This window comes from Furipterus horrens, unplaced genomic scaffold, assembly GCF_987537825.1.
Source record: "Furipterus horrens unplaced genomic scaffold, mFurHor1.1.pri manual_scaffold_3, whole genome shotgun sequence".
Lineage (NCBI taxonomy): Eukaryota > Metazoa > Chordata > Mammalia > Chiroptera > Furipteridae > Furipterus > Furipterus horrens.
In genome coordinates this window covers 48,645,202-48,673,016 of record NW_028327173.1, presented here as the reverse complement: position 1 = coordinate 48,673,016, position 27,815 = coordinate 48,645,202, and the positions used below count along the sequence as shown (strand labels likewise).

At 38.1% G+C, this 27,815-nt stretch overlaps 1 protein-coding gene across 1 annotated transcript in view; it reads right to left on the bottom strand.

The window, feature by feature from the left end:
- Positions 1–807: 807 nt before the first annotated feature.
- Positions 808–27,815, bottom strand: part of IL23R (interleukin 23 receptor) — a 62,461-nt gene continuing 35,453 nt past the window's right edge. Inside the window, exons 7-10 of the mRNA XM_090268279.1 lie at positions 12,179–12,268; positions 9,420–9,525; positions 6,617–6,707; positions 808–1,470 (exon numbers count right to left, since the gene is read on the bottom strand). Coding sequence (XP_090124405.1) covers positions 808–1,470; positions 6,617–6,707; positions 9,420–9,525; positions 12,179–12,268 — 950 coding nt within the window. The remainder of the gene's footprint in view (positions 1,471–6,616; positions 6,708–9,419; positions 9,526–12,178; positions 12,269–27,815) is intronic.

The following is a 27,815-nucleotide window of genomic DNA, read 5'->3' as shown; positions in this document are numbered from 1 at the left end:
CTATAGTGTAGTTAATACACCAACTACGCCACAGGAGAACAACGCCATCACCCTTAACTTGAATGAAGATAGCAATCTCATGATTTCCGCACATCATTGTTTTATAACTTTCTTAGTCCACAATCAAAATAAGGAAAGATCAAATCCCTAACAATGAATAGAAAATAGTATAAAAAGTAATACAGCAAACATGCTAATTAATTGTTTTTCTGTTTCTGTCCTTATCTTGTTTTAGGGGGCTGTGTTTTTATCTACTCAAGAGAATTTTAAGCAATATAATGAAAAGTAAACTTAATTCTCCCCTTACTAACTAATATTAATGGCTTGATTTTAAATGACTATTTTCAGCACTTACTTCACTACTATGTATTTTGTGTTATTTATCCTTCACACAACAGAGAGATCTGTTCTGTGCCTTGCAATGAGGGAATATAAAAAGAATATAGTTACTATTTTTTTTAATGCAGGAGGTATCCCTAATATTGTTACTGCTTTTGTGACTATGAAGTATGTTCCATCTTTGGATCTTCATTCCCTAATTATCAGAGCACATGCCTGGGTTGCAGGCCAGGTCCCCAACTGGCAAGAGGCAACCACACATTAATGTTTCTCTCCTACTCTCTCCCTCCCTTCCCCTTTCTCTGAATATGAATAAATAAAATATCTTTTTTTAAAAATAAGAAGTATGGGGAGGAGTGGAACAACCCTAATAGAAGAACAATAAAAAAGAAAATTAAAAATTAGGTCTGAATTAAATTTATGTTGAGGGGGAAATTCAGCTTCAAATTGCAAGGCAGCTTTCTCACATTAATTTTGACTACAGTTTTCTAAGAGTTCAATCCTATTGAAATGGCTTTCCAAAATATTTTGTGGAGAATAAGAATTAATAGATGGCAACTCCTCATTCATGATCCCCAAACAGGAGACAAATTCATCAGGCAGCAGGGTCTGTTCTGGAATAGTTTCACTGGGTGAAGCATTTTCCAAAAGCATGGTGGTTTCCCCCTCTATCGAGTTTTGCATGTCAGAAGTACTGCATTCTCCTTGATTTAAAATGAGGCTTAATTTTTCAAGAAATAGTGCATTGCTTAGCGAATTCATACTTGAGACAGAAAGAGAAAAATTAGGATATTTTTTAAACTGGGCATTTTCCCCCAGGTCTAAGGAATCAGCTGTTGTTGATTTGAGAGCTGAGGAAGCTGTTTCACTATTATTGCTGGGATGGTTTTCCTCAGTGAGGAAATTTGAAATCTGGGGTTTATACCCAGTGTTGAGATCAGGAATATACACGACTGTAGTGAGTAGGGACTTCTGCAGGCAGTCGCTTGTCTCCAGGAATCCTATATTCTTTTCCTTCTTGCAGTCCATGGGCTTGTGTTCTTCTGGGAGAAAGATTTCTATCTCTGTAATCACTGGATCAACATATAGGACCTGTTCACTGGAATTATTATTCATAAATTCATTCTTTTCCTGGAAAGAAAAAGCATTGTTTTATTTTACAAAAAAACAAAGGTAGCAGATGGATAATTGAATAAGGACTGGAATTCTAATTTCCCTCAACTTTCCTTTCTCTCTTCTTTTCCTCATAATTGTTTATCTTCTCCTTTCTTTTTCTGCTCAATTCCAAATCTTTATTAAGTTCTCCCATGAGGAGACTGAAGGAAAGAAATAATAAAAATAATGCATGTTTTAAGCATATGTCTTAGTTTAAAATTCTTAAAGAGAAAGAAGAATTTTACATATTAACTTGCATATTATTTCAGGGCCTTTTAAAATTTGGATTTTGAAATATGTTGGAGTACTTAATATTATGGACACCTACTACAAGAAAATATTTGATTGGTTAAATGAAAATAAAAGGGTAGGGAGAGAATCCTATTTAGCTTCCACTTGAGACTAAGGTTGTAAGAAGTGCTTTGAGTTGAGGTTCTAAAGGTGTGTGGCTGCTCACAGTTCAGACCTGTCTGTGATGGCCAGGAGGCTGGATGAAGATTTTTATTTGTATAAAAGCCTGATGATTCTTCTGGGTAAGAAAAGGTCTCAGGGCTTTCCAGCAGATGGCTGGCTTCCCATGGCAAATAACTCTGACCCGACACAATTATAAAATTACAGCACGTGCTATGACTGAGTGTTTGTGTCCCTTCAAAACTCCTATGTCAAGCCCTAACCCCCAATCTAATGGTATTAGGAGGCATGGTGTTTGGAGAGTAAGTAGTCTTTTAGTGGAGACCTCAAGAATGGGGTTAGTTCCCTGGCAGGTAGATGATTCCTCCCTCTGCCCTGTGAGGATACAGCAAGAAGGAAGCTGCCTGCAAGAGGGCTGTCACTGAGAACCAAATCTTCCAGGGTCTTGATCCAGGAAGTGGGAAATAAAAATGTTTGCTGTTTAAACCACTCAGTGTGTGGTATTCTGTTATAGCCGCTCAAGCTGACATCTGAAGGAAACTCTATGGTTCACTTCTAATTTCAAGACCCCAGAATGGGAAGGAAGTTTGGCAAAAAGGAAGACTGAATAAAGCAGCATGACTGTTGTTCAAAATTTTCTTCAGGCTGCACCTTCCCACAGAACTTAGGAGGTTTGGGTTGGGGTGGACAGACATGTATAGTAGCCCCCTCTTCTCCACAAGGAATATGTTCCAAGTGGATGCCTGAAACCAAGATAGTATCTAACCCTGTGTAGTCATGTGCCATGTAACGTTTCGGTCAATGAGGGAACACATATATGGCAGTGGTCCCATAAGAATTTAATGGAACTGAAAAGTTCCTATCACCTAGTGACACCATAGCCATCATAACACTAGTGCAATGCATTACTGTGAGTGGTGATGCTGGTGTAGACAAATCTACTGCACTGCCAGTCCTACAAAAGTGTAGCACATTCAATTATGTACATAATACGAGGGGAGATCCCCCCAAAATGGAATTATCTTCTGGAGGGTGGGCCCCTCGTACTACATCCTTCCCTGGCTAGGTGAGTGGTCTAGGAACTCATCTGTATCAGTTTACCAGTCAGTGTTATTGTGAGAGGCTGCACTCGGCTTCAGTGAATTACTTTGAAGACTCTTTCAGCATGTTTGCCCATTTCACAATGGGCAATTTACAAGTGCACCTGCCCACACTGTGCTGAGTGTTTAGCAGTTTTGACCAAAAATGGCATGACCCGACTCGTGCCCCAACCTCCCTATTCACCTGATCTTGTCCCAAGTGACATTTAAAAATTTTTCCCAGATTAAAAAAATCATCAAAGGGAAACATTTTGCCGATGTGGAAGAAGTGAACCAGAAAATGGCAGAAGTACTAAAAGGCATCAAAGTAGATGAGTTCAAAAACTGTTTTGAGCACTGGAAAAAAAATGTCTTGATAAGTGTGTTGCATCAAATGAAGAGTACTTTGAGAAGGATTGGTTTAAACATGTAAGAATAAACACATAATTTTTTAATAAATAAAGTCAGGTTTTTGGGGGGTCCCTTCTTGTAAACTGCTGTTAGAGGTTTATGTACAGTATTTATTTTTTACCATTACTTTAAAGAGTTCTCTTTCTACTTCTAAGAAAATGGTAACAGTATACCAGTTACTCTGATAGCACCCTCATACAGTTTGTGTTTATCGTGTCTCTTGATTGTATCATTTTTTTCATACTTAATTCAATCTTATGCTGTTTTATATAGTGACATGCTGTATAGGCTTTTAGCCTAGGACCAATAGGCTATATACCACATAGCCTACGTGTGTAGTAGGCTCTACCATTTGGGTTTGTGAAAGTACACTCTATGATGTTTGCACAAGAACAAAATTGCCCAACAACACATTTCTTAGAACATATCCCATTGTTAAGCAGCACATGACTGTATGTACTATGTTTTTTTCATATACATACATGCACTTTATGGCTTCTCTTTTGACATTCACATTTCCAACTTCACTACTTTTATGCTGTGGACCATTATTAAGTAAAATGTCAATCTGATAGCTAAGATGGCTTCTATGTGACTAATGGGGAGGTATCGTATATAGGTTGGATACACTGGAAAAATACTCAGAATAGATGCAATTTAAATGTATGAATTGTTGCCCTGGCTGGTGTGGCTCAGTGGATTGAGCACTGGCCCACAAACCTAAAGGTTGCTGGTTAAACTCCCAGTCAGGGACATGCCTGAGTTGTGGGCCAGGTTCCCTGTTGGGGGCATGTGAAAGGCAACTGATCCATGTATCTCTCATACATCTATGTTTCTCTCCCTCTCTTTCTCCCTCCCTTCTTCTCTCTAAAAGTAATAAATAAAATCTTTTAAAAAGTAAATAAAATGTATGAATTGTTTATTTCTGGAATTTTCCATTTCATATTTATGGATGGCAGATAACTAACAGTAGGAAAAGCAAAACTGTGTATAAGGGAGGACCACTGTAGTTAAAGGTCAGATGAAGTCAAAGGAACTAGACATACAATAGGAAACTAAGAATATAAGGTGGCTATGTTCTGGCAACTGAGTGGAAAAATGGGTGGATTTCAAACCACAATGAAGGACAGAGAAGACAAATAGGAACTACTCCAGAGTGAGAACCACAAAGGAAGAAGAGGACCTGATCACAACAGGATCAGAGACAATTATTTGTGCCATAAGAAGCCCCCAAATTCCTAGCATAGTTAATGGGGGAGCAAAACAGAATTACTAAGTGGAATGAATATCAAGTCTAAAGTATTTGTTATCTGTAGTTTGGTGAATGTATGCTTGTCCTTAATTATGAACTTCATTACATACATGGGTTCAGTTATTGTAGATCACCCCTCCACTGTTAATCAACATTACCTCCTTCAAAATCAGCGATACCCACACCCCTTCTTTCCTTCAAGTATCCAAAGACAAAGATCTCTCCTCCTGCTCAGGATGAACTGTCCACCTCTTTCCTTTAGACCATCCCCTCCTCTCTTCTTCAAAGTCTTATTCAATCATGTTCCCCTGTCTCCTGTAATAATCCTTCTCAGGCCTGACCAGTTTAGTGCACACGTGTTCCTGACTCCATACCCCTCTGGAGCTACTGTTACTCATTCATTTCCACCAGCATTTGAGAGCTGACCACATGTCAGCATAGCCCCTTCCTTCATTTCCCTTCTAGTCCAGACTCATCAAAGGGTTATCACCACTCTCACTTCCCACTTCCTTCCTTTCCATTCACTTCTCAAACGAGCCTCTGGCCCAGGACCACCAATGACTTGCTCCTTGTCACATTCCACGGACTCATTTCACTCCTTAGGTTATAGACCCTCTACAAATTATTCAACACTATGAATCCTTGTTTCTTGACATTTGTCCACACCTCACCATGCTTGGTTCTCTGACCCTCCTCAATCTACCTCTTTCCTAGGACCATGTCTATTTCAATAGAAAACCCCTCACTGGCTTCTCATTGTCCTTAGCAGTAGATTTCAACCCCTTAACAGTGTTCTCAATATTGTGTGTGGGAAGCTTTGGAAAATGCTGATGCCTGGGCCTCCGCAGGCCCACCCTACCCCCAGAGATCCTGGAATGGGCCTGGGCATCAGGTTTCTAATATGCAACAATATTATGCCTTAGGAACTTCTTTGAAAATGGGGAAGGAGTTGATTAAAGGGCTTGCCAAAGCTCCAAATAGGGATGCTAGACTAAAAATACAGATGTTTTTTAAGTTTGAAAAGTATCAGTTAACAGAATGAAGTTCCATAGCAATAAGACCTTTTGTGACCTCATTCCACTCATCATTCCAGCATTTTTGCAGCTGCTCTGCATGTAAAGCTTTTCAATAAAGCCATACCCAACATGATCTCCTCGTCCCTGTGCTTGTGCTCACGTTGCCCTCTCTGCTTTGAATGTTCTCTGTTTCTTTTGAGCAACTCCTATTCACCTGTCAGTGTTTCCTTTACATTCCTGCCATGTTTGGTCTCCTTTCTGTCACTGTACTTACATCACTGCATTGCATAATGTGACTGTCCGTCCCATCAACTGGGTTTTGGGCCCCTTGGTGGCCAGGCCAGAGTGCTGGAAAGCAGGAGGAGCACACACGGCAGATTCCTTTCCCTCATTCATAATCATCAGTAGTTCCTCCATAACCAGCACAGTCCCATATATTCTCAGGGTCTCTTCTTTGCTCAGGTGGAAACCTGGCTCACCCTTGGTGACATCATCTCCACAGTCCTCTCACATTTATTTTCTTGAATTCCCTGGGTCTCCCAAGTGAAGTGGTGTCCTCCTAGGGCTCCACCTGCTTCTCCAATCTCATGTAAAATGGAAACCCCTTTGTGTCTTTGAAGCTTATTGAGCTTTTCTGCTCTCTTCCTTTGGTCCATGAAGATACCTACCAATTGCATGGTTACCAGATGACTCTGGCACCTAGCCCACAATCTTCTGCTTCGCTTTTTTCTTTTGAATAGCATTGTTTCTTTTTTCTCTCTCTTCTTTCCCTAACTCCTTTCTCTCATCTCTGAAGCACAATTTGAAATATGTATAATTTTGTTTCTACAGATGTTTCTACAGTTATGCTAATATGCACACACATTTATTTATTGGAATGGAAATTCTATTCTGTTGAACTGTATTCTTGGTCACAGCTGCTATTTATTTTTTATTTGATGGTGTTTGGTTACCTGTAGCATTTTCACAATATTACTGTTTTCCATATTAGGAATGTCTTCATGAAGCCATTTTGGTATTAGCAATAAAATTCTTCTTTTAATTCTGAAAAACAAAAATAGCATCTTCAAAGAAGTCTTTTATTTTAGGATTGGTGCAGGCAATCCTATGGGTCATTAGGAAATCACTTTAGGATTGGTGCAGGCAATCCTATGGGTCATTAGGAAATCAACTATATAGAATGAAATACATACTAAAAAATGAAACTTTCTGAAGCAGGAGCTAAAATTTCCATCTCTTACTTCAAATAGTTAAGTGGGAAGTTGATTCAATATCTGTCATATCTTTCTCTTCTCCCTATTCTCTGCTTCTGTCTAATGAGCTGGAACATTTCAAAACACTCACACTAGATTCAAGATAAGTGAGAGAACTACCCTGAAAGTGGAATCTAATACATACGTTAGATATGGCAAAGCATGATGAGCAGGAGACAGTGTGCAAAAGTTTGGAAAATTTAGGGGATATTTTGTAGAACTTTCCAAGGTGACCATAATCACAGAAAAATATTAAAGGAATGTTACATAATAAAACCATATAATTTGAGCTTCTCTAATTCTGAATTTATTATGATTCTGAATAGGGTTAAGATGATAGTGGTGGCTCCACACTTTTTTTATGTGGCTGGAATGTGGGACTGGTGAAGTTATTTCTCAGTGTTGTGGCACAGTGAGCACACTGTGTTTTATTTAGGCTGGGTACTTATTCAGAATCACTGAGGTGGGGTGATGGGAAGAAGATGGAGAAGCTGTGTATGACCCACTTCTCAGAGCTACCCCTTGGCACTGCCACTGTGTTGAAAGCTTTCTGCATTTATAGTAAAAATTGATTTGAGGTTGTTCCAGGAATTTAGAAGAGAGTGAACTGATCTCTGGCACCGTTTTCCAAGTTCATTTGTTAATAGTAGATCAGACTTGTTTATCTGTTTAAGAAGCTTCTCTCTGGATTTTTACTAAGTAACAATCAAATGGCTGAATGTACTTTGCTAGCCCAATTTTACCTTGAACTGTAGGGTAAATATAATTTCCTTACACATATTTATGCAATGTTTTATGAGTCAGCTTTTTTGATACTAATTTACACTCTCTTTCTATATCTAAAATTGGATCAAATTAGTAAGTTCATGCTATTCTAGAAAAGTTTTTATGTAGCTGCTGATACAGTGAGAATATATATGCACTTACTTTATATATATATTTAATTATGCTTGGTTTCATTATTTTAAATGTTTTACCCTGTTTTCTAGTTCTATATCTGAAATAAGCTTATATAAATTATGTATAGTTATAGTAAATGATGGTATCTACTCATATATATATAATAGTTATATTGGAATTATCTCTCATTCCTTTATCTTTATAAAAAGAATACTTATTTTAATAATCAAATTAGCAAAAAATTGTCCTATTTTCTTATTTGTCATTATCAATAGGAAGTTAATCTTAGATTATTCTTAGTAACAAATTTAATGTTATTAAAAATTTCACACTAACTTAGATTTCTATGAATAACAACATTAATATTGATATTTTAATGTGGTGTAAGTCTGAACATTAAGAGGGGCTCTGGCTGGTGTGGCTCAGTGGATAGAGTGCTGGCCTGTGAACCAAAAGGTCACCAGTTGATTCTCAGTCAAGGCACAGGCCTGGTTTGCGGGCTGGGTCCCCCATTGGGGGTGTGAGAGAGGCAACCACACATTGATGTTTCTTTCCCTGTCTTTCTCCTTCCCTTCCCCTCTCTTTAAAAATAAATAAATAAAATCTTTAAAAATGTATTTCAAAGAGCTTTATAATCAGTTTATTTTAAAACAGCCTAAAATAAAGTTCCATATTCATTTGTCTCCCTCTCAAGGGTGCCAGGGATATGTTTATTCATGTGTAATTTCCATACTTAAGTTCTGAGGAAAAAGTCTACATAAAATTTAAAAATCACTAGTATACTTTATTTAGAATAGCTAATTGTAAGCCTTTCTACTGCATTTTGATTATAAATTTAAAAGAAACAAAGGTTATCTCATGAAGCAAGTGATGGCAAGAAAGAAACTCAGTGCCAATTAGGCAAAGAACATTCATATGTATTAAAATTTGTGAGTCACTGGATGGAATGAGAAGTTGCCACATGAAACAATACATTAGAAATATGTATTCAGTGCATCTAGTAAAATTTAGGAAATCAACAGCCTTATTTTTCTCAAAGTCTCATTTTCTAAGTGGGCCTAGAACTTGACTATTACCATATTGGGGAAAAGTGATTGAAGGAGAATGGGTCTTGGGGCTGCAAACTAAAACACTGGCATGATTGATATCAAAGTGATGAATTCAGATGGTGCCCTGCTTCTCTTCACACTGATTCAGGGGAGTTGTTTGGGTAGAATTTGAGGCAGGTTATGACTTAACCACTCAAAAGAATCCAGGTATTGAAGATAAACTTGAGGGCACAGTGAGAAAGCTGTGTAGTGACAGAGAGTACATGAGCAATGATTTCAACTGGGTCTGGACTCCTGGTTGGTGCTTAGTGACCTTTGGCTGATCACTTAACCTCTGTAAGCCCTGTGTAAATTAGACTATAGGGCTTTTCTGGTAGGGTGATTGTGAGCATTAAATAACTGACATTTGTAAACAGTTTGGCACAGGTAGATATTTTACCTTTCTTTGAATAAAAATGTTGATGGATTTTTTTCATGAATAACTTAATTGACCGCATTTTGGCAGTACAAATACATGGTCAAAATCAGAAAACAGAAATTCTGCAAAAACCTACCTCGTTCGGAGCGATTTGTTAAATATCACTATCAAAGAAAGAATTGACAATACAACAGCAAAGGAGACCATTCCCGATAAAAGTCCAATGTCCTGTTGCCTGTTGTCTGAGGGGAAAGAAAAATAATTTTAGCTAAGCTTTAATGTCTGTGTGACATCAAAATCATTGTTCTCTCTACTCTGCTCAAAGCAAAGGTCATTGATCTCAAAGGAAAAGAGAAAAAAGGAAACAAAATTAACGAGCTGTAAAGTGACTGCCCTTCCAAACTGCGTGACAGTACTTCTTGCATATATCTGATGTCAGTGGGTTTCTAGAAGTGCATCTCTAGCAAATGTGGTCAACATTAGACATTTTTCTGAGCTTGTGCATGCATATTTTATATAGAAAGATTTAGCGATGAACCGTTTCTTTTTTCTGACACAAGTGTGAATTTCCAATTGCTGGTAACAGAGCTGGCCACAATCACGACTGAGGTTTTTTAGGTTTTTTGTTTTTTAATTGTTAGTGTGAGACAGAAGTTATATACAGCCTGTCACCATTCTTCAAAATGTATTGTTCATGAACTTCTTTTCCCGCTGAGAAAGGACATTCATTCTACTTAGAACTATATATGTTATAAAAAAATTTTAGTGTTATATATCTTGCATTCACATTTTATTTGAAAAATAATGCATTTTTGGAGGGGGAGGTGAGTAGGGGGAGGTGGAAGGGGGTATAGGGTGGATAAATGGTAATGGAAAAAATACAATAAAAATAATGTAGAAAACAATAAATACAACACTGTTTAAAAAAGTGCTAACAATCTTTGCTTACATTTTGAAGTTGAATTAATCCCCTGAAACTATTAAGTAATGCATATAATATATTCAACATGTGTTTCCTCCAGGATCATCACATTTTCTTGCTAGTATATATGTAAAACCCTATTTTCTATTTCAAATATAGACTGTAATTGAGAAATGATTTATCACGCTAGAGTCTGTTTTGAGCCATTTCATCCCCCTTCCTTGCTCCCATTGGCAAATGTTTATCAGATACTTATCGTGTGGCAGACACTGTATTGGCCCTTCCCTAGTTATTTCTGAGCTGTGCCCACAATACATTTGGAGGTCTCCAGGCTGTCCAGTCCCTCTCCAAAAGCCAATTGGTGGTCAGGCACTTAGATTACTCCTGAGTCCCAGTGGCATATGAAATTAGTGTTTTTCTAGGACTAAAACACAATTACTGAAGATTTCATGCAACCAGTGGAAGGTACTGACTGCCACATACACGTGGGCTTTAGTGCATGGAAGAGGATAGAGAATCCCCATGTTAATGCAGGATCAGGCGAAGGGGACGAAGGGTAGAGCAGTGTGACCCGGGATACCTGGGTTTGAGATCGACTCTGTGACTTATCAGCTCTGTAACCTCAGGGCATAATTATAAACTTGCTGAAGCTTAAGTTTTCTCTTCTGTAAAATTGAGATAATAATACGTATCTAATAGAGCTGCCTTGAGTTCCTAGCCTCCACAATTCCCACAGAAATATCAATGTGGAGGTCTGTGTAGGCATCTATAATTAGGTATCTGTACTAAACCTAAGCACTTGGCTTATAATTGACTCACATGTACAAATTCAGAGCGCTTGTACCTTGCTTCACATTTCTTTATGACATTTACCACTACCTGACTTTATTCTTGTGTTGTTAGCTGTTTTCTCACCTCCCCATATTAGCCCCTTGAAGACAGGGACTTTGTTCAGTTTCCTCACTGCTGATTTCCCAGCACCCAGAACAGTGCCCGGTGCATAGTAGTTGTTTAAAGAATATTTGTTGAGTAAGTAAGCAGAAGTCCAAAGAATGTCAATATAATCTGCAAAAATTCTTATACTATTCCTGCCAGACTTCTATGCAAGGAGATAAGTGGTCTGCAAGTGGTCAGTAGTGAGATAGTCACGCCCAAAGTTTTTCAATTTGAAATTTCTATTTAGAGTTCTTTTTGCAATTATACAACCTGATCTAATATCGTTTTATGCCTAAAATATTTAGGTATACTCATCAATGGAAGATCTTGCATCATACTAACAAATAAAATAGATCTTGATTGTGTGAGAGAAAGTGCACAGACATCAGAATTTGAAAAACAGGATTTGAATTTTAGTCTGTCACTTAGTTTGAACTTGAACAAGTTCCTCAACCTCTTTGAACTTCAGATTTCCTATCTATAAAATAAATACATAAGACTTTTTTTCACCAGGTTGTTTTGAAGTTAGAAAAAAGATGATATATATCACCCTGGCTGAGTAGCTCAGTTGGTTAGAGCATTGTCCTGATATGGTAAGGTTGTGCATTTGATCCCTGGTCAAGGCACATTGAAGAATCAACCAATGAATGCATAAATAAGCAGAACAACAAATTGATCTCTCTTTCTAACTCAATAAGTACATTTTTTAAAAAGAAAAAGATGATGTATATAAAACTCCTAGTACATGGTAGACTGAAATAATAGAATTCTTTTACAAAGTTTTGGGGTCTTGAGTCCCAGCACTAACTGAAATAAAAATGTATCCAACCCAGAGCAAAAGCTAGCAAAATCCACCTATACTACTCCTTAAATTCAATTTTAGGCAGATCTTTGTTGATTATTTTCCTATAGAAAGCATGTGGCAAATCTCATCAAAAAATTTATACCTGACACATGATTTTTCAGTATGGAGAATTCAAATAAATGACCAGTAAAGACTACTAGAAAAACTACTAGAAAAAGTTGTATTTTCTTACCAGAAGTAAGGTGTCCTTTAAAGATGGAAGCAATTAGAAGACCAGAATTCCGAGTATCATGTTGGAGTGATTTCAGTGTCACCGGGGGAACTTAAGCAAAAAGAAAATAGCTTCAGCTTCTTATATTTTGCACTCAGGTTACCCAATTTCCTAAGAGAGTTTCTTTACTCATTTGGAGATGATTAAAGTAAACCAGTAAATTTAATAGGCTTGAAAGATGGAATAAAAACAAAGGCCTTCGATTATTGGCCTTCTTTTTATTTAATTGGTAAGTCCAAAGGAGGACATGCTGAAAAAAACAATAAAAACTACTTAGGGTTTATGAAACTTCAAGGTGTGCCCACTAATTTCATGAGGCTTCTAGGCAACAAATATTGAAGAGCTTCATTTAATTCACTAAGCACAATAACTGGTCTCCACTTGATTCCTTCCAATAAATCATGCAATAAAATTTAGGTTTCCTTAGGAGCCTTCAATATGGATGGATCACTTTTGCCTTTGCACGATCTTTGCGATGCTGTTAGTGAACAGCATCTTGGCAACATATAAGAGCTCAACTTCGATTAGCAGACACTCTGAGGTTGTAACACGGGGGTAGAATGCCATTAATGACTTCCCTTTGCTCCTTTCCCACTGACAAGGATGCTGGCCAGCCCTGTCTAGCCATAAGGCTGTCGGGACACACTAATGAAAGCTTCTGACCAGGAAGGGATGAGCAGCCTTGGCTGTCAACTTACTTTCAGTCTGAACTCAAAAGAGTCCTGGAGCTTCCTTACCCATCTCTTCACTCCTGATAATTAAAAGCTGCCAGAGGTGACTTCAAGGGCACAATTCTCCCAGCTGATAAAAGACATTCCTAAAAATGGTTCTAAGCCCTGGATCTCCAAGAGTGCTTCAAACCCTATTATTCAGTCATTCTGATTTCAGTGTTCAAATTCTTCTTTAAAAAAAAAAATTACTTTGGGGGCTAGGAGGAAATCACAACTTGAGGTGTCCTTAGCGGCCATTGAAATACCACATACTTGTGTAACAAGCTGTGTGACCCAGACAACTCTCTTTGAGAAAAAAAAATAGGGTTCCAATAAAAAGGTTCCTATGGATCTTTGGAAATTTTTGAAAAAGGCTGATCTGGGTGCCAGCATGAGCTCAAATGAAGAGTACTTTTCTAAGAACAATGGGTAGGGAATTTTAGAAGATGAAAACATCAGAAAAGAGGGAAATATTTCACTGTGAATTGTGACAAATCAGATTTCTTTTGGCTTCTCAGTGCTTCACTGTCTTCTGTTTCAAGTATCTGGTTCCATCTTATTCTGAGGGGGAACAAGGTTATGCCCCCTGGCCAACAGCCAGGTTTATTCATCTAAATTAGTATTTTATAAGCTCATGTTCATTCTCAGGGAGCCCACACGGGAGTCTGCATCTACATTAGTTTGAAATTTCAAGAAAAATATAATGTTAAAACATGACACAATTTTTAATTTGGCAAAATCATAGGTTTATAGCATATGTTGCTGGGTTTTGTTACTCACTTTCATTATTTTAAAATTAGCACTTTAAGACTATATATTTCTGTTGGCTTTTAATATAGGTTAATGTTACTCTGTTGCATAAAGTACAGATGGTTCCTTGGCAATGAAACATTAATTATTAATTTGCATTATATAAAAACAATGTTCATATCTGACTAGGACTTTATTAGCCCTAATAGGGAATAAGCACAATCTTCCTTTAGGCTCTTCCGTTATTCTAGTTTCAAATTAACCAGGTGTATTAATTTAAATTAAATTAAAGTCATTTAAAAGAGAGGCATAATTATTAGGGAGTGATTTCACAAATAATTAGATATCTGAAGTAAAACAATTTATAAACAAGATTGTTATGGAAGAAATCAAGACAATAGCAAATTTTCTAATGTAGGACTGAAATGAAACCATACAGACTATATTCTTCATGGCATAGTGCCACCAAGTGGTTAGGTCATTTCTTCTTCAATCATACTTAACATTTTTCATGATAAAAGCAGTAACTATAATAAGAGAAAATAATTTTAACATGAAAGATAAAAGGGATAGCAAAAGAGCCATCTCTAATGCCATCCCTGTAAATTACCTGCTATTGATAATTTATAGTATTTTCAAGTATTTTAACATGCAAAAGCATTCACTAACACAGAATGATGTACACACAAAACTTTTGTGACTGAAAAACTATAACAGCTGTAATTATCAGTGTACTGCCTAATGTGCTAGAAAAATCTCATTTTATATTTATTTATTTATTTAATGTCTGTCATGTTATATTCATAATGAGAATTCTATCCCTGCAACAGAATATTAAATTATGTCTATTACTCTCACAGGACATACTTGACTATACTCAGAAAACCCATATCATCTCTACTTTGGTAAAAAAATTTATATACACTGACAATGTGTAATAAAATTAGTCTTATAGAAGACAATGTGTTCATAGAGAATTTAGAGTGGTTTCAAACAAAATATGTAATATCTTATACTTGGCCAAAATTAGAAGCATAACATAACTACATTTTTTTGGCCCACCAAACACCAGCATAATTTAATCAAATCTGCTCAAAAGGACTTGGTTTTAACAATATTGTATTCCATCTACCTCTTAGGGATGACATCAGATCAGTCTCCTCAGCCCTTCCCTCTATTTCCACCATGGGGCAAAGTGTTCTTTGTTTTAAGGGATCACTTATTGCAGATAAGATACTAAATTTTACATACTTCCTGTTATTTAATCCTCACAACACCTTAATTAGGGAGATAACTCTATTGTCCCTATTTTATAGGTGAGGAAACAAAGGTGTAAAAATGATAAATGACTTGCCCAAAGTCACATAGGTGGAAATCAGAGAGTAAAAATTTTTATCCAGTTCTGACACATAGTTTTGCTGGTCATGGGCCACATTAATTAATAACCTCACTTCTGCAGCAGGGTGGCTCAGAACAAGGAAGCTCAGTCAGCCCTGCAAGCAGCCTCTCTCATGCTGAGACAGCCATCGCTCCCCTGGGCAAGGGCCACAGTGTGTTAGAGCTGCCTGGCCTTGTTGGGCTCTGAACCCCACCACAATGGGTTACAGTTAGGCTAATCCATTTAGCACTGATTCTTAGACTCTTCCAGCATAGAGTTATTTATACTAAAAACCAACTATTTCCCTTGATTATACAAGCAATACATACTACCTGAAGGCTGCTTGAAAAGTATGAGTATGGAAAAGAAAATACAATTTTATATTTGTTCACAAACTGGAAACAACTATTTTTATATTTGTCAACACTCTTTTGTGCACATCTGTACCCTAGTGGAGCTCATGCTCTTTTCTAAATGCTGTCTTATTTTCCTTTTTCTTCATTTTAGTAAAAATTGTTCAAAACCATCATACTAATGACAATTTAATTTTCATCATGTTTGTACCTTACTTTTTTAGTCATTCCTTTATTGAGAAACAGTACAGCTTGATGGTCTCAGATGCCAGCTTTGGACTCAGACAAAACTTAGTCCAAGTCCTGGCTCCACTACTTGGAGTTGCATGGCTCTGGGCAAGTTGCTTAACCTCTCTGTGACTCAGTGTCTTCATTTGTAAAATTGGATAATAACAGCAATTCGCTCATGAGGTTTGCTGAGATAATTCATATAAATCACTTAGTACCATAGGTTATGCAAATTAAAAGCTTGGTAAGTGTTAGCTATTGCTACTATTGGACTTTTAGATTGTATTCCAAATTCTTACTATTATTACTAGCTTTTAGATAAATATTATTGTACATAAATCTCCTTTCCATATCACTGTTTATTTCCTAAGACTAGATTTCTATAAGTGGAATTACTGGGACAAAATGTATGGACATTTATAAGGCTCCTTTACATGTATTTACCTTTTCCCTTGCCAATCTTGCTGTCAGAGGCACACTAACCTAGGTCTGCATCACAAAGGCTCTGACCAGAGCTGAACAGGGACATTTCTAGACCTTTCTTTCAGAAGGTTCTAGATATTCAAGAAAGAGGAGTCATATTAAAAGAGACCAAGGTTGTGTTTTTCAAATTATTAGATTTTTTTTCAATCCTGTTTTCCTTATAACATCTCCTTTTGGTTTCTTTCTAATCGCCTTCTAATAAGCTCAGCTGTTTCATAGCATTTAAATGTTATCTCCCCAAGCCAGTTCAGCTCTATGGTTGGAATTCAACATTATTGGGCCAAGGGCAAAAATTTGACTCTAGTTCATGTCATCTGCAAAGCAAAAGGCAATGGCCAGACATATCAAATAGGCACCAGAAGCCTGGGGCAGAGAAAGGGATCTGTCAGAACAAACTCATTACCACACCTTGAAAAACAAGTCAAACGATGAATCATTTCACAGGTTACAGTATCATCCTTGAATATTAAGGATAGGAGGGTATGCCTACACATATTCAAGAGATTATCTTCATGCCTGTATTTCTAGGCTATATGTACTTGGTACAAGCAAGAAATATAGGTATGACAATTATATAGTTGAAGAGAAAGGATAAGAAGAGGAAAAGGTAAAAAAGCAACAGCCACCCAGGAAATTTTCCTAAGTGACATGGACCATACAGAGGTGAGGGTCTGATACCAAAGTGTAGTAAACCTTTATATGTAGGAATGAGCAACTTCCAAGTTTTACCTAGTGGTTTAAGGTTCTTCAAAAGTGCAGCCTTGCTCTCAAGCATAGTACATACCTATTCTTCTTGTATTATTGGTTTTAGAGAGAGGGAGAGAAGAAGGGAGAGAGAGAGAGAGAGAAACATCAATTTGTTGTTCCACTTATTTATGCATTCAGTGGTTGATTCTTGCATGTGCCCTGACCAGGAATTGAACCTGCAATCTTTGCATGTCAGGACGATGCTCTTATCAACTGAGCTACCTGGCCAAGGCCTGTACCTGTTCTTGGGTCTGAAGAGTCTAGTTGACATTTACCAGTGTTCAGGACATTTTTTGTTGTGTGCATCCTAAAATATGTAAGAGGCAGGTAGGACTTCGCACTGTGGATACCTCAGTGGGACAGAGACTCCCTTTCCCCATAGCCATTAAGTAGCTACAAGCGGATGACCTAAGCCCAGCTTATCAGATGCCCTCCTTCCACCTCTTGCAAAAGACACATAGTTCAAGGAAATCACTGAGAATCCAGTATGGGTGCAACAGCTATATCCAGGGTCTGGTAACAGTAGTACTAGTGGGGAATCCAGGGCACAGGGCAGGCAGTGACAGTGGCCACAGTGCCAATTGTAGGCTCCACCAGATTCATCCTACGCGGCAATTTTGGCTATGATTCTGGCTTCCCAATAATTCTCTTTCTGCTTAAGAGAGCCAGATTTGATTTCTTTTGCTTGCACCTCATCACAATGAATAGTAGAAACAGCAATACTAGGTAGTGGGTAGATAGGTGAGAAGATGTGGTGAAACAAATGATGTTCCCCCAAAGAGGTCCGTGTCTTAATTTCAGAACCTTTGAAGAGATTACTTTATATTGCAAAAGGAACTTGAGATGGGGAGTTTATTTTAGATTATAGGGTTGGGTCCAATGAAATCACAAGATCCTTATAAAAAGAATGCAGGAAAGTCAGAGAAAGATATTGAAAGATGCTATGCTTCTAGCTTTAAGATGGTACCACAAGCCAAAAAATGCAAGCAGCCTCTAGAAAGTGGAAAAGGCAATGACACTGATTCTCTCTTAAAGCCTCCAGAAGTAACACAGCCCTGCTGATACCTTGTTTTTAGCCCAGTCATACTGATTTGGGATTTCTCACCTCCAGAACTATTATAAATTTAAGCTACTAATTTGTAATACCTTGTTATACCAGCAACAGGATACTAATAAAGGAGATTATTGCTTCCTCACGGAAAAGCATAATCTTTAGTCTCCATCAGTGGGTTGCAAACCTCAAAGAGTTTTTGAAGTTCTTTTTAGGTTTTTTATTTTATTTTATTTTAATTCTACAGAACTCTGGTGGTTTATTAGGGACAGGACCCGAAGAAGAAGAAATAAATACAGATAAAGAGTCTAAAATGATTAGTATGTTAAGGAACATTGGGTATCAATCTATTTAACCCAGTTTAGCAACCAGGAATCTACAAATTTACAATCCATCTCAAATATGAATGAATAAGAAATTCCTAATTACAAACAGAAGAATTTTTGAAAAGTAGACTCCATGTGCCACTCTCTAATTTCATTATACTTAATACCACCTATATTTAGTTGCATTGATATAACTTTTTTTTTTTTCTCTTAGTCACTAAAAGTCCTGAGAAGTGAATGAGAATCTTTATGGAGTCATTGTTAATGCAAAAACCAACAGTGTTTTGTGAGAACAAAATAAAATGTGTTTTAATATCTTACTCATATTTGCTGTCCTTTGGAGAATTATCTAAAAAAAAAGAAGAAGGAGAAGGAGGAGAAGAAGAAGATTTCTCTGGGAAACTTTTCTACTGCAAGTAGCAATTCCAACAAATTAATTAGTCATTATGAAATGTGACTGCCCTTCCCTCAGGCCTCTGACTTGTCATTAAAGAGATTATAGAGCCTGCACCTTTTCTTATTCACAAAGGGATCTGTATTACAGTGCAGAATTGAAAACTCCTACCTGGGAGTCCCCTTTCACCCACCCCCCCTTTTTTTTTTAAACCTCAGTAGTAGTGAATTTAGGGAACTGATTTTCACATTTTCAGTGTCGGATTTCTATGCTGACAAATGATCTTTTTCCCTCTGGGGCTCTTTCTGTACTGCTTAAAGACCCCTGAAATTTTTCCTTGGTGGTCTAGAAGCTCCATTTTCAGCAGCCCTCAGTGGTTCTCAGAGCCTCAGCTGAAAGCTTCGCATTCAGAGGCAGGGCAGGGTCCAGGCAGAGGGGTAGTGTGGGACGTGATGGTTCACTGGAGCAACGGTCTCACATCCCATGCTTCTGGGGATTCCTAGGCTCCTGAAGTGGGCTGGGGTGGTTGGTGACTTATGAAGCAGTGGGCAAGAGGAAGAGGAAGCAGAGAGGTGACCAGATAGTACAAGGGATAATGACCTGAGATTCTCACATGCCAACACTTCTCTGCTCCGCTCCCCAAGCCACCATTAATATTGATTCTTCCAATCCAAGAACATGGAATACCTTTTCATTTATTTGTGTCTTCTTCAATTTCTTTTATCAGTGTCTAATAGTTTTCAGTGGATAGGTCTTTTGTCTTGGTTAAATTAATCTTCAGTATTTTATTGTTTTTGGTGCTATTGTAAATGACATTGTTTTTCAGATAGTTCCTTGTCAGTATATAGAAGTGCAACTGATTTTTGTATATTGATTTTTTACCTTGAAACTTTATTGAATTTGTTTATTAGTTCTAATAGTGTTTTGGTGGAGACTTTAGGGTTTTCTGTATATAACATCATGTCATCTGCAAAAAAGAGTTTTACTTTTTTAATCAACTTGTATATTTTTAATTTCTTTTTCTTGCCTAATTGCTCTGGTTTGGACTTCAGTACTGTATTAATAGACACAGTGAAAGTGGGCATCCTTGCCTTGTTCCTGATCTTCAAGAAGAAGCTTTTAGCATTTTACTGTTGAGTATGATGTTAGCTGTGAACTTGTCATAAATGGCCCTTATTATGTTGAGGTACATTCCTTCTTTACCTAATTTGTTAAGAGCTTTTCCCATGGAAAGATGTTGAATTTTGTCAAAGGTTTTATCTGCTTCTATTGTATGATCATATCATTTTATCCTTTGTTTTGTTAATGTCATGTATCACATTTATTGATTTGCATATGTTGAACCATTCTCATATCCCAGGGATAAACCCCACTTGATTGTGGTATATGGTCTTTTTAATGTGCTCTTTAATTCTGTTCAGTTCTTTCTGTATATCCTGCCCACCCACAAGATTATTGTTCATGGCACTTGTCGCTCTTAAAGGGTATGTCTAACCTTTTGATACAGTGGTTCTTACACTTTATTGCAGAAGTATCACTTGGCTAGAGCCTGAGGATTCTGATTTTTAACTCATTTTCAAGCCTTTATAATGCAGAGGGTCCACACATCCCACTCTGGAAAGTACTGCTTTCTGGACACTTGACAGAACCAGGGCCAGCTGGGAAAAAATATGAATTGCTCTGTGGTGCTCCTGTCTTGGCCAAGGCCACCTGTTCCTCACCTCTGACTGCCCTATCCCGAGGTTCCTGGAGTCCTGCGGTTTCATTCTCATCACCTTAGCCCGAATCTGCTTCCACAACTTGTATTCATGCCAAAGTAGAAATAACGCATAGCATCTTTCATCATGAGTTTTCATTTTCATAGCAAATATTACATTTAAAATGAAGTGCTGTTGGAATAGTTTTATTATTAGCTAATGTGTAGAGGAGGGTTTGGTTAGGTGGCTGAGGGGTGCTGACACAGGGCCCCCCTGGGTCTCTGAGAAAGAGGACAGCAGAGCTAGAGGGCAGGTGCTAGTATCACACAGCCTGTGTTTTGCCCTTGGCTCTACCATTTACCAGCTTTGTATATTTGGCAAAACTGCTTAATCTCCCTGTGTCTCATATGTTTCTCATCTACACAATTGGGATAATAATTACACTCCTGCAGTGATAAGTAAAGGGAAATTCACGTGTAAAATGCTTATCACAGTGCCCAACACATAGCGAGCATCCAATCAATTTTAGCTATTATTCTTTATTGTCCTGAACTCATCCAACATCCAGTCACTTCATTAAATTTTTGCTATCATACCAGCATAGAAAAATACAAGTTTCTAACCTAGAGAAATGTTCGTGTTTGCTAAAGCCTAATATTATATTCTGAGATTGATTTATTTTTATTTTTTTATTATAAGGCTTTGTTTTCTAGTAAAGTCTAAATACTCTGAGGGTGGAAAAGAGAATGATAAATCATTTAACCCTTGCTATAAATGAGTTTTGTGGTTTATTCTGGTTACCAGGTTTTTAAAGGCCAAGGAAAGGCACTATCCAGAGAGAAAGTGATACAAAAGAATACTAGGGGCTGAACCTACTTCCTGATTTGCCCCACAGTGCCACCTGGGCATAATTGTGAAAACACATTGTTGTGTGTGTGTGTGTGTGTGTTTGTGTGTGTTAGAATTTTCATAAGAGTTTATCTGAGCCAAACTGACAATGTATACCAGGAGCAAGATCTCAAATACTCCTAGGAATAAGCTTTTTTTATGCATTTAAAATTAAGAAAGGAATGTCCCTGGACGTGGGAGAAAGCAAGGCAGGGATGGGATTACAGGACAGGTAACAAGATTAGGTGCTCTCTTGAGGGTTAATACCCCCTTTGAGGGGTATTACATCTGGTATTTCAAAGGTGTGTCAACCTAAATGCACAAGAAGAATGAACAAGGCTGGCTTAAAGTCTTTCACTTATGAAGTTATAGTCCTGGGGAAAACACATTGTTTTGAGATGAATTAATTCAGTTACACACACATAACAACTTCAGAGAACAAAACAGGAAATTCCTGCGTAGAGGGACATTACTGTAAATAAATAAATCTTTATTACTGGAAAAGTTTGGCTGCTCAAAAAAAAACCCATCGTCAAACAAGTGGTTAACTGAAAAGTATTACAGGAATTATTTTCTTTTTTTCAATCGTGAAATAATTCAAACTTCAGTTTTGAGGTTTCATTCTTACTGCTTTTATTTATATCTTTATTATAGTGCTATGTAATTTACTTTTTTATTATGCTTTTTATTGACTGTCTTCTTTAGAATTAAGGGATCTTTGTCTCTGCTCACTGAGGTTCTGCAAGTATCTAGCAAAGTGCCTGGTGTCTGGTAGAGTCTAATGAACATAAATGACTAAATAAATATCTTTTCATAGACATTTTTTAAAAAATGGTACCAATTACTCTACCAAATATGGATCATGTAAAAATAAAACAAGATCATACATAGTAGTACTTTGTAAGTGGTAAGTAAATGTTGGTTATCAATTTGGATAACCTTGTTAGACAATTCTATGTTTCTTTTATTTTTTAAAAAGATTTTATTTATTTATTTTTAGAGAGAGGGGAAGGGTAGGAGAAAGAGAGGGAGAGAAACATCGATCAGTTGCCCCTTGTACAGCCCCAACTAGGGACATGGCCTGAAACCCAGGCATGTGCCCTGACTGGGTATTGAACCAGTGACCTTATGGTTCGCAGGCTGGTGTGCAATCCACTGAGCCATACCAGCCAGGGCTCTACATTATTTAAAAAATAATTTGGTTATCAACTCAATGATTATAAATAGCATCTAAAGTCCTAAGAATGTTTAACAATATTGATTTAAGACAGAAAATTTTGAATTAAAAACTAACTTTTAAAAGAGACTCAATATTGGAAATGATTCCCTTAATAATGTGTTTCTAAATCAAAATTACAACTAAACTACAGAACTACCATTATGCAGAACTGCCTGAAATCTGGCTGAATGAAAGTCCTACAACTAGGGATTTAGGGAATAAGCCATATCAAGACTCATAGGAGGGACAGAGATGTGGAATGGGCTTGTCCCACACCCACATGTGGTGGTTAAAAATTGGGAGGGGTATCTCAGCTGCAGAGGTAACCCCTGAGGAGCAAGGGTCCCAGTGCCAGGAAAAGAAGTCCCCATAAATTCTGACTGTAAAAACCAATAGCGATTGAGGGTGAAGGAGACAGAAGGCTCCTGGAATCACAGGCAATTTCCCATTAAGGGCCCACACACTGACACACTCAGACTCACTCCGTCTGAGCTCCAAGGCCAGGGTAGCAGCGTGAAAGGCACCAGAGACATAGGGGGAGGAAATGAATTATCTGGAATCAGAGCAAGAACTGTGAGGACAGCTTTCTCCCAGACAGAAGTGCTGGCAGAGACCATTGTTCCTTTGATGAACCCTCCTCTGAGAGAGCTGGCAGAGAGGTGCCATACCTGGAACTCTATCAACCTGTCTCACAGTGTTTGCCCCACCCTAGTGATTCCCTGATACCTGTTCCAACCCAACTTGTAGGCCCACTCAGGCTGTTTCCAGGCCTGTCTTGTTGCATGCTTCAGATTTTCCTAAAATCTGTCAAATAAGCAGCATCTGGCCTTAGCATGCCCCATAACCCTTGCTAAGTGGCCCCAGACCTGGCATTAGAAGCAGTCAATTTTGGTTCACAGCTTGGCCTTGCACGGACACACCTCCAAGCCAAGCACAAGTAGCATCCATCTGCAGATCACTTTGTAGCTCAGGCTGGGTGCCCCTGGGCAGAACACAGTCAGCAGCGACCTTGGCCTGCACCACCCAGGAGGCACCAGAGCCAGCGCACCCAATGGACATCTTCAGACCACATTGAAGTACCCCTCCGCCACGTCAACAAGCAACACACTCAAGGGGTGGACTCAACAGTCATAAGAACCCTGCTGAAGTAAGTCTAGCTCTGTGGAGTGGGCCCCTGCACAGCTGATTCTCTACAGTGGTTGGTGGTCACAGCCAGTCCTCACAGCTGATTGGCCTGGGGGTAAATCCCTCCCATTGACATGCCAACAGCAATCAAGGCTCAACTACAAGATGAGGGTGTGTACAGCCTAAATGGGAGGCACACCTTGAGTGCCCAGTATGGGTGACCAAGGAGGCTATGCCACTGGACCCTACAGGACACCTACTACATTAGGCAACACTATCAAGACACAGAATCAAAGCAACTCTACCTAATACATAGAAACGAACATAGGGAGGCTGCCTAAATGAGGAGACAAAGAAATGTCCCAGATGAAAGAATAGAACAAAACTCCAGAGAAAGAAAACTAAACAAATGAAGACAAGCAATCTACTAAATGCAGAGTTTAAAGCACTGTTTATAAGGATGCTCAATAAGCTCAATGAAAACTTCAACAGCATAAAAACAAATAAAAGAACCAACCATAAGTAAAGTATACACTAACTGAAATGAAGAATAATTTATAGGAAATCAACAGTAGAGCAGATGAAGCCGAGAATTAAATCAGTGATTTGGAATATAAGGAAGCAAAAACCACCTAATAAGTATAGCAAAAAGGAATCCAAAATAATGAACACAGTGGAAGGAGCCTCTGGGACAACTTCAAGCATACCAACATTTGCATAATGGGGGTACCAGAAGGAGAGGAGAGAAAACAAGAAATTGAAAGCTTATTTGAAAAAAATTAGAGGAAAATTTCCTATCTTGGTGAAGAAAATAGACATACAAGCCCAGGAAGTGCAGAGAGTCCCAAACAAGATGACTCACAAAGAGGACCACACCAAAACACATCGTAATGAAAATGCAAAAGGTTAAAGACAAAAAGAGAATCTTAAAAGCAGCAAGAGAAAAGCAGTTAGTTACCTACAGTGGAGTTACCATAAGACTGTCAGCTGGTTTCTCCACAGAAACTTTGCAAGCCAGAAGGGATTTGCAAGAAATATTCAAATGATTAAAAGGAAGGACTTATAATCAAGATTACCCCACAAAACTATCAGTTAGAATAGAAGCACAGATACAGAGCTTCCCATACAAGAAAAAACTAAAAGACACCACCAAACCAGTATTATGTGAAATGTTAAAGTGTCTTCTTTAAGAAGAAAAAGGAAAAATCAGTTCAAAATTATGAACAATCAAATGCTAATAAATACATATTTGTCAGCAATTGAATCTAAAAAATAAAATAAATGAACAGGCAAAACAGAAACAGACTCATAAATACAGAGAACATTTTGATGGTTGCTGTATGGAAGGAGGCTTGGGGGGAATGGGAAAAGATGAAGGAACTAAGAAGTATAAATCGGTTATTACAAAATAGTCATGGGGATGTAAAGTACAGTATAAGGAATATAGTTAATAATCTAACAATTATATATATCAGATGGGTGTGAGATTTATCAGGATGATCAGTTAGTAAGTTATTTAATGTCTAATCACTGGGGTGTAGAACTGAAACTAATATAATTAATGTATATCAACTGTAATTGAAAAATAAAAATAATGATTAAAAAATAATAATGTATTTCTCATATATGGGCTTTAGGGAGCACTAAAAGAATTTTTAAGCCAGTCTTTGGTTCTTGGCTTTCTCTAGGTGCTGGTGATCATCAATATTTTAATTTATGTTAAAGTGCTTTGAAAAGACCAAACACAATTATAAGATGTTATATTATAATAAAGAAAATATTAACAATAGTGTGATTATAATTAAGTTTTTCAGTTTTAAAAAAGAAAAACTAAATCTAATGTATAAGCTGCCTATAGTAGGGAGACATAATGGGACCATTATGGGATATTATTACAATTACAATAGACTTATTTTATTGTTTACTTCCAACTAAAGTCTACTTAGTGAATTGTGTGAGAACTTCTGGTCAAGATGATAGCATAGGCAGACATGGCTTGCCTCCTCCCACAACCATATCAAAATTACAACTAAAATATAGAACAACCATCACTCAGAACCATTAGATTGAATTGAATGGAAGCCTGGCAACTACAGAATTAAAGAAACCACATCCATCCATTCCTGTAGGAGGGGTACAGATGTTGAACAGGCTGGACCCACATCCACATATGGTGGATAAAAATTCAGGAGAGATATCTTGGGAGTGAGGAGTCGCAGCCAAACACCAAGTGCCACAGCCCAGTTCCAGTGCTGGGAAGTTAAGTCCCTACAACTTCTGGCTGCAGGATTGAGTCAGTGGAAGAAACTGCTGACACCCTAAGCAGTTCCTCTTATAGAACCTGCACACAGACTTACCTAATCAGACTCATTCCCCCCGAGCTCTAGCACTGGGGTAGCAGCTTGAAAAGCACCAGTGACATACTTGGAGAAACTGAAGTGTCTGGCATCTAGGTGAGAAGAGGCCATTGTCCCTTTTCTGAACCCTCCCAACACAGAGCCACAGAGATGACAAGCTGGTGCCATATCTGAGACTCCACCAACCTTGCTCACACTGTTTGCCCCAACAGCGAGATCCCCTGAGAGTCTGCCCCACCCAACTTATAGGACCACCAAAGCTACCTTTCCATATGAATGGCTAGTCTTGGCTCATGCTTCACAACTTCCTAAATCCCCTCAAACAAGCAAAAGCTAGTCTCAGTGAGCCCCAGGCCCAGCACTGGCAGCAGCCAGCTTAGATTCACAGATTGGTTTCACTTGGAATTTCCAAGCCCAGCCCAAGTAGCAGCCATCTCACATTGCTTTATAGCTCAGGCAGGGTGTCCCAGGCAAATTACAGGTGGGAGCTGGCCTTGGCCTGCACCGCTTGGGAAACCCCAGGGCCAGAGCACCCAGTAGGCAGCGACATACCATGTCAGAGCACCACCACCCTGCCCCTGCACAGCTGATCCTCCACAGAGGGCAAAGGTTGGTGGTCAGTGGTCACAGCCAGTCCTTGAAGCTTACTGGCCTGGCTAAATTCCTCCCATTGACATGCCAACAGCAATCAAGGCTCATGTATAAGAGGAGGGTGTACTCAGCCCACACATAGGGGGCACCTTGAATACCCAGCTTGGGTGATAGGAGAGGCTGTGGCACTGGACCCTGTAGGACACCTACTACATTAGACCACACTACCAAGACATGGAGTCAAAGCAGCTCTACCTAATACATAGAAATGAACACAGGGAGGCTGCCAAAACAAGGAGACAAAGAAACATGGCCCAAATGAAAGAATGACTCAAGACTCCAGAAAAAGAGCTAAATAAAAATGGAGATAAGCAATCTGTCAGATGCAGAGTTCAGAACACTAGTTATAAGATTGCTTGAGGAATTTAGTAAGGACCTAAGTAGTATAAAAAAGACCCAGGCAGAAATGAAAGATACACTAATTGAAATAAAGAACAATTTACAGGGAGTCAACAGTAGAGTGGATGGAGCCAAGAATCAAATCAATGATTTGGAATATAAGGAAGGAAGAAAAACAACCAATCAGAACAAGAAGAAAAAAGAATTTTTTAAAAAAAGTGAGAATAGTGTAAGCAGTCTCTGGAAAAACTTCAAGAGGTTCAACATTTGCATCATTGGTGTGTCTGAAGGAAAAGAGAAAGAGCAAGAAATTAAAAACTTATTTGAAAAAGTAATGAAAGAAAACTTCCCTAATTTGGTGAAGGAAATAGACATGCAAGTCCAGGAAGCACAGAGAATCCCAAACAAGATGGATGCAAAGAGGCCCATGCCAAGACACATTATAATTAAAATGCTAAAGGTGAAAGATACAGATAGAATCTTAAAAGGATCAAGAGGAAAGCAGTTAGTTACCTACAGAAGAGCTCCCATAAGACCATCAGCTGAATACTCAAAAGAAACTTTGTAGGCAAGAAGGGACTGGCAAGACATATTTAAAGTCATGAAAAGTGGGCACCTACAGCCAAGATTGTTGTACCCAGCAAAGCTATCATTTAGAATCAAAGGGCAGGTAAAGAGTTTCCCAGACAAGAAAAATACTAAAGGAGTTCATTATCGCCAAACCATTATTATATGAAATGTTAAAGGGATTTATTTAATAAAAAGAAGATCAAAACTATGAACAATGAAATGGCAAAAATTAATATATATCAACAATTAAATCTAAACTCAAACTAAGCAAACAAAACAGAGACAGAATCATGGATACAGAGAGCATTCTGATGCTTGCCAGATGAGAGGAG